The sequence below is a fragment of the Oratosquilla oratoria genome, chromosome 31 (genome assembly GCF_046742065.1).
Source record: "Oratosquilla oratoria isolate Oo_2021 chromosome 31, ASM4674206v1, whole genome shotgun sequence".
NCBI classification, from domain to species: Eukaryota; Metazoa; Arthropoda; class Malacostraca; order Stomatopoda; family Squillidae; genus Oratosquilla; species Oratosquilla oratoria.
In genome coordinates, this window is record NC_134807.1 from 19,638,951 (window position 1) to 19,647,455 (window position 8,505).

The 8,505-nt window shown below is 40.9% G+C and overlaps 1 protein-coding gene across 4 annotated transcripts in view; it reads right to left on the bottom strand.

The window, feature by feature from the left end:
- ZnT77C (Zinc transporter 77C) overlaps positions 1 to 5,756 on the bottom strand; it is a 57,564-nt gene extending 51,808 nt beyond the window's left edge. For 2 of the 4 annotated variants that reach the window (XM_076213386.1, XM_076213383.1), the window contains exon 1: positions 4,660 to 5,756. In XM_076213386.1, the coding sequence (XP_076069501.1) occupies positions 4,660 to 4,851 (192 nt within the window). In that variant the 5' untranslated portion in view covers positions 4,852 to 5,756. The remainder of the gene's footprint in view (positions 1 to 4,659) is intronic. The other 2 variants (XM_076213385.1, XM_076213384.1) reach the window with 2 other exon arrangements.
- Positions 5,757 to 8,505: the final 2,749 nt, after the last annotated feature.

Here is an 8,505-nt window from a genome sequence, read left to right on the forward strand (position 1 = left end):
GTCATTTGGGCCGAGCGCGTTTGACTTCACGCGGTCAAATGGGCCAAGCGTCTGGACACCTGCTCCTGACATTACCAACAACAAAAACATCATACGGCCAATCTATGTTTCCATTGCTTGTAAATAAATCACTTATGCATAAACACTGAGTTTACATACTCATTTCATGTATTGTGCATTGTAGAAATAGAGCAGACGTAGATAGTAGAGAATAAATTGTATATAGATCTTTGTTTTGTCTCAACGCCTCCAAACTCAATGTAGATCACAAACACAAAATTATAAATCTAACCTAACCTAACCTAACGTAAGTTAACTTGACCAAACTGAAGCAAATCAAATATGTATATATATATATATATATATATATATATATATATATACTGTATATATATATATATATATATATATATATATATATTCAAAAATCGTTACAGAACGTGGACTGTATGAACAACAAAACGTCACAAATCATGTCATCACCTGAAGCGGCCCGATGTATCCGAGGTCGGGGAAGGGACCTGTCATTTAAGAATTCTATGTCTACCGACTTTGGGCACAGATGCAGACCTAATGAGACATTAAGAAAGACGTATTGACAGAAACTCTCATGTGCTTCTCACTGTCTCGATTATATTTTCCCTTTTTTGAGAAACCAGTAATCATTCTCTCACGTAAACCCTAATCTACTACAGGTGTTATGTGTTTATTATCTCTTTTTACTGGATACTTTATCACTAAGATTGAACTTTATCACTTTCTTAACAAATGTCAAATGCTTAACTCCGTTAGTACCGTCTGTGGCCCTTAGCTGAATGAAAATGTTTGGTTCAAGAGTCTAGAAGGATGAAAACTTGAGGACGCTGCCTTGATTTGAACAAAAACGTTTACTGTGAACAAGAACAAGATCCTTATAAGTCACTCATCGTATCGAACAAATTAATCTATATCTCTCTGTCTCTACGTGCGCTGGTGGCATAATCGGAAGCGTGCTGGTCTGCCATTCGTGCAATTGTAGGTTCGAATCCCGCACTCCTCTCCGATTCCCAACCTGCTCCTACAGTCCTTAAAGCGGATAGGGTGAAGATGACTGCTTCGGCCACAGCTACTCAGCGCCTCCTGGCGTAGGATCCTCACCTTCTTCTTGTTTTTCCTAATGTTACCAGACTATTCTGTTCATAACCGTGGCACCCCTTCCTAAGTCGTTGCTACTCAAACGAAGTAACAAAAGCAAGTAGCATGCTAACGAGAAATGCGTGTGCCGCCACCAACAACAAGCCGGAACGGCAACGCCTGACAGTGTGACATAAGCCAAGGGGTTGTAAGCTATTTCGGTTAACCCCTTCCGTACCGGGTGTCACTTTCACCTTTAATATGACTACCGTTGTGCTGTTTTGTTCAATTCCGTGGCACCCACCTCGGTAGAGAAGGTGTTTTGGGGGCATTGCCTCAACACGTTCCCTGATTACTTAACAATGCGATAACAGTGATTGAAGGTTAGAGGAATGATAAGCATTGAAGTATAGACTCTTTGTGTGTGTGTGTGTGTGTGTGTGTGTGTGTGTGCATGTGTGTGTGTTTGTGTGTGTGTCCGTGTGTGTGTGTGTCATTTACCACGGTCTTGTATCACGTTCTGGACCCGTGATCGGCAGTTATTTCACTCTCGGATGAGGGCTCATATACGGCCCGATCTATACACCCAACTCCTTGTCTCACCAAAGTTGGAGTGCCGGCTCGCAGTGTAGCGATGTTGATTTTTTTCTTTTTTAGCCATGGGTAGACTCGAACTCGGATCGCTGTGTGTGTGTGTGTGTGTGTGTGTGTGTGTGTGTGTGTGTGTGTGTGTGTGTGTGTGTGTGTGTGTGTGTGTGTGTGTGTGTGTGTGTGTGTGTGTGTGTGTATGTATGTGTGTGTGTGTGTGTATGTATGTATGTGTGTATTTACCTAGTTGTATTTACCTAGTTGTATTATATAGGAAGGGAGCTATGCTCGTGATAACCCGTCTTTGTATCTCTCAGCATCAAGTTTTTTCTTAAAATCTTGAATAGTGTTTGCACACACTGTTTCTTTGTCTGAAATTATTTCAATATCGCTGCGCTGCGGGTCGTTACTCTAACTCTCGTGGGCGGGGAGTTGGGTGTGTGTGCGTGTAAGATCACAGCATTACCCAAAGATCGGTCACATATGAGCTCTGTGCTCTCTTCCGGGAGGGAAATATGCTGTCGATCACGAGTCCAACACGTGATCCAAGAGAATGGTGAATCACACATATATCAAGGTGGGCATATTCTGTTCATATGTGTATTATGTGTATAATTATGTTACGCATGAAAATGTGTTACTGTTGTTATGATGCATTCAACTTTGTACCTTGCGAGAAGGAAGAGGAAAGCTCTTGCACGCCTTCCTGCATCGGTCAGTGACTGCCAGCTGCACAAGCTATCCGATACGATCCATAAACGATCAGTATCCGGTCCGTTCCGTATCCGATCAGTATCTGATCCGTATCCGATCTGGGTCTGATCTGGACCCGATCCGGATCCGATCCGTATTCGATCCTTATTCGACCTAAACCGTATCTGATCTTTATCCGATCCGATCCCTATCCGATCCGACCCGTATCTAATCCGTATTCGATCCTTATCCGATACGTACCCGATCCTTATCCGATCTGATCCGTATCCGATCCTTATCCGATCCGATCCATACACGTAAGAGACCAAAGGTGAGGTCTACGGTCACAACTAAGATACCCCGAGGGAGGGACGTCAAAGGTGTCTACTAAGTATTTCAGCGGCTTTGACCCATCGTTTTTCGCTCATATTTCCGAAATAATCATTCACATCAGCATGGTATATTAGCACAGCCTAATTCACACCCGGCCATAATTTTTGACGTTATAGTGTATTCACAAGTGTATTTGATTACGGTGTTTACTCTTGATATTGTGTGTGTCGTAGCCGACACCCGTGAAGTAAATCGAACAAGTGAAGTTGGGATACACGAGGTAGTTTGTGATGACGTCACGACTTCACCTGTTTGATTTACTTCACGGGTGTCGGCTACGACACACTTAATATCAAGAGTAAACGCCGTAATTAAATACACTTGTAAATGCACTCTAACGTCAAAAATTATGGAAGGGTGTGAATTAGGCTGTGCTAATATATCATACTGATGTGAATGGTTATTTCGGAAATATGAGCGAAAAACGATGGGTCAAAGCCGCTGAAATGCTTAGTAGATGAAGGATGTACGTACATCAAAATGCCACTCTCGGGAGCTCATTGTGGGCGGGGCAGGATGCAATAGCATTGTTTAACAAGGAACCGAAACCACAGGAATGTGCGCGCGCACACACACACACACACACACCCACACACACACAACTCGTGACGCAGTTCGTAGAGTTTCCGGCTGCCACTACGGTGATCTGGGTTCGAATCCCGCCCAGGGCTGAAATAATTTCAGTATCGCTGCACTACAAGTCGTTACTCTAACTCTTGCGGGCGGAGAGTTGGGTGTGTGTGTGCGTGTAAGGTCACACCATTACCCATAGATCGGTCTTATATGAACTCTGAGCTCTCTTTCGAGAAGGTATTCGATGTCGATCACGATTCCAACACGTGATCCAAGACCATGGTGAATCACACACACACACACACACACACACACACACACACACACACACACACACACACACACACACACACACACACACACACACACACACACACACACACACACACACAGACACCGACTTTGCTAGTATTATGGTTGGCTGATGCTTGGATGGATGGGTGAATGAACGAATGGATGACCTCGATGAGTGACGTAAGAGTAAGATGTGACTCCTCCGTCTGTACCTATGGAAAGAGGGGTCAATAGCCGGCTCTGCACAGGTGTCATTCAGAATTCAACATAGTTGCTTGGTGTATATGGCATTATGGCATTACATGTCATGTATTATATATTGTATATTTTATATGACATTACATATTATATATCATATACATTGTGTATTCTATATGATATATTACATATTATATATCATATATTATATATTATATATCATATATTGTATATTGTGAATGATATATATCATATATCAAATATCGTATATTGTGTATTATATATCATGTATTATATATTGTATATCATATATTATATACTACATATGATATATTATTTATCATATATATTATATCATATGTTTATTATGTTCTGGAACCATTTTTCCTTTTGATGCTTTTCCATCTGCCAACTTCTTGGATTCTTTCAAAAAGGAAACATCAAAACACCACCTCCCCTTCATCAACACTTGGTTCGAACTAATGTGTTCTTCGATTTTTTTTTTTTTTTTTTCCTGAAGTGTCTCTCTTTGGGTATTCAAACGGGTCCTACGCGATTAATATTATTGCGCAATATTCCATATTGTACAGTATTATTGATGGTGTAGGGATGTTTCATGATGGTTAGGGCAGAAGATAGTAATCTACGGAATCCCTTATTAGTCACAGTCCAAATAACTGATGGTGTTGGGCCGGTGATCCATATTGCGCAATAATATTGAGCATTTAGGGCTCGTTCAGTTAGTTATATTTTTCTTTCATTTGTCAGTCCTTCGATGTCTATACGTGAAGAGAATCCTTTACCCACCTTTATTGCAACCAAACATCCTCCGAGCGAGAGGATGTTGTAGACACTGTGGTAGGCCTCGACGAGGAGCGTAAGGGAATGTGTGAGGTGCGAGGCCACAAGCCCAGCGCTGCAGTAAATCATCGTCAACACAAGAACCAACCATAACTTGAACTTCGGGAACCTCCGCTGTAGCTCCGCTTCCTCAGACATCCTTCAGGTGTTCTTTGGACACTTAGGCAGTGTGTGAGTCCTCTAGGAACCCCGTAGGATCTGCAGGGTGTTGAGGTGGAGTGTTCGAAAGGGAAAGAAAGAAAGAAAAGATATCGTACTTGAGTCAGTTCTTTAAGAGTTCGACTGTTTCGTTGTCAGTAACCTTCAGTTTGTTGTTGGCAGCGCCTCTAAAGGACAAACGTTGCTTGTGGAGGAGGAGTAAAGGTCGAGGGGGAGAAACCAAACGTTACTTGTGTGTGTAGAGGTGGAGGGGGGAAGGTCAAGGAGTAGGAACAGGTTGTCTGTTCCCCTTTCGGACGAAAAACGAAAGCTGAAACGTCGCCTTATGACGAGCCTCCTTGGGAATTTTTCTCGTTGTAATTCTCTCGTCACCATCACTTATAAGGACGCCACGCTACCACTGTCAATTTTGAACACACTGCTACTTTATCTTACATGTACAGCTTCCTGGTCGAGATATGTCCTTGAACCAATTCAAATTTACGATGTCGCACTTTATCTATTGATTAAGAACAGAAAAAATAAATATTTCCATTTTCTTTCGTCACAGGGTGACTCGGTACATTTAAACACATGTGTAGACGATCAAGGCTTCGAACAAGAGGAGTTTATCATTTCTGAACACACTATGGCAACGATATGACCCACCAAACGACACTAACACACTTGTGCCACCTTTTACACTCGGCACGAAACTGGAGACAACGTCTTCCCGTTGTCACTGGCAGCACTAGACACACTGGCAGACTCTTCTGTTGTGAGCCGACGTGCTTTCTTCCACCACTACCCCGATAAGATGTTTGTCGAATGCCCGATACGCCGGACCCACAGGTGCAGTGCCCCAAGAGTTCCTGCTGGCTCTCTGTGGTCAACTGGCGGGCAGCTCGACTCGCAGCGTCCCTCGAACCCAGCTCCTCGCGGATAACGCTACTTGCGTTCTCTTTGGACTTCCTCGCCAGGATGTTTTTTTCTGTCCACGCTAAGTCTATCTCCACTTCCATCTTCTTTTTTTTTTTAACAAAAGATTTTCCAAACCACATACGCGCATGCGTGGTCACGTAAACACACGAATGTAAATAGGAATTCCATTGAAATCGGGGAACAATCTACGTCTTCAAATATATAAACGATTAATTGGTTCTTCTGTCGTGCAATGTGTGACCTTTCCTCGTGTTGTGACGAGTCTTGCGGCTTGGGTGAGTGGCCTCCACCAGTGCTCAGTTCTGTGGCTTGTGATGCCCATATTGAATATACGCATCTCTGATTTATGCTGGTAAACTAAAGTTCATAACAACAACACTTACACTGTAGCAAAACTTGTTGTCTGGCAGTTTAGCCCATTGTATTTGTTCCCTTAGTTTACACACACACACACACACACACACACACACACACACACACACACACACACACACACACACACACACACACACACATACACATACACACATTAGGAATAAAGAAGAACGCTTTGTATGTAACTCGTTTGTTTTAATGTTTGATACGAGTTTTTTAGTTCGTTGCCACAACATTTCCAATAATTTCATTAACTTATTTGTACTGGCCGGTGATCATATGAAATTAGTATATTTCAGAGCTGGGCGGACTAATAATATTCATGAATTCTAAAAAATTATGTCAAATCAGCAGACAGTACATCCCTTAAACTATTTATTTTTGCTTTTATTTATTAATTCATTCATTTATTCATCTACCAGTTACTTTGTTTGTTTATCTATTCATTTATCATTTGTTTATTCATTTATTTATTTATTCATTTATCTGTCTATTTATTTAGTTATTTATCTATTTACTTATTCATTCATTTACATATAAATATATTTATACACACACATACATACATATATATGTATATATATATATGTATATATATATATGTATATATATATATATATATATGTATATATATAAAAAAATATGTCTATATATATCTATATATATATATACAATTATATATCTATATAGACATATATATATATATATATATATATATATATATATATATATATATATATGCATATGTAAGTGTTTACGTGTGTGTGTGTGTGTGTGTGTGTGTGTGTGTGTGTGTGTGTGTGTGTGTGTGTGTGTGTGTGTGTGTGTGTGTGTGTGTGTGTGTGTGTGTGTGTGTTTATGTGCGTACGTGCGTGTGTGTGAGAGAGAAGAAGAAATAGAGAGAGAGAGAGAGAAAGAAAAGAGAGAGAGCGAGAGAGAAAGAGAGAGAGAGAGAGAGAAAGAGAGAGAGAGAGAGAGAAAGAGAGAGAGAGAGAGAGAGGGGGGGGGCAAGCAGTTGTCTAGTTCAGTACTGTGTGGAAACCAGACGGCGCCGTGTGCATAGATAGGCAAACCCTGAGATGAAAGGCAGTGAGTAAGAATCGCTATCTTCCCAAGGTTATCGTCGTATTTGTTCGCTGCAAAGACCTAAATTCACGAGAATGTAGAGCACATAAGACCCTTCGTTTTACACTACACGAACATTATACACGCCAACAAACGCAAACATACTTCCTCTTCTACTAAAATTAACCTCATTTCTAACTTTCTCTCGAAATGCGTCTTCTTGTTTCAGTTTAAATCTTGGTAAAAAATTTCTGTCTTTCTGTTATTTTATGCAACTATGTCTCTGACATTTTTTCCCACGTTCGTTGGTAATTACCGACACCCCTTCCCTATTCCTTTCTTTACCTTTGCTACCCGCTATATACAAACAAATAGGCTCACAGGCAATATCTCCCTTCTATACACAACTATCCTTTTATTTTCCTACAGACTTTTGTCCTTTTCAAAAAAAAAACAACAAAAAAACGAATGGTCTGAATAATCCCAAGAATATCTCCCCGACCGTGGATGAAAATTTATTATGTATCACTAATGCGTGATGTGGTTTCGATACATGACTGATTGTGTATGCCACCGTAGGAGTGATAAAGTACACGCATACACACACACGCGCGTGCATGTACGCACGTAGGTCTGAGATCACACTGTTCACGGCGTGGAACCTTCTAATGTATTGCATGTTGTTACTGTCCCCCTTGAGTAAGGGATGGGGTGTGTGTGTAAAATCACACCATTGAACATAGATCAAACTATGTACGAGTTCTGAGCTCTCGTTCGGAAGGGTAATAGCTGTCTATCACGATTCCAGCACGTGATTCGAAGCCATGATGACACACACAACTAAGATAAAAGATAAACTAAGAAACTGAATGCGCGTTCATCCAAAACCGTCGAAGCCCAAATGTCTGATAAAAAGAGGAGAATGAACGATAATTTCAGGTGCGCCTGTATAAAATGACCACAAACGTACGGTGGACATTCTCATTTCATATTATTTCGCACGTTTTGTTTTTTCCTTTATCAGAATCTGGGTGATGGGAGGGGAGGGGGTGGAATCTGTCGGTGTTCATCCTCAACCGTACAAAATTGGTCAGAGTTTGAATATTCATTTTTTGCACGCTATCTTCCAAGTAAATATATAGACTTCAAAGGAAATTTGCGAAATACATGATATTTGCATCATATCCATAGTTAACGACCGAAAAATACTTTTTAACAATGTACTGAGCGCTTAAAACTATCGGTTGTTTTATGAGAAGATGAGATAACTTC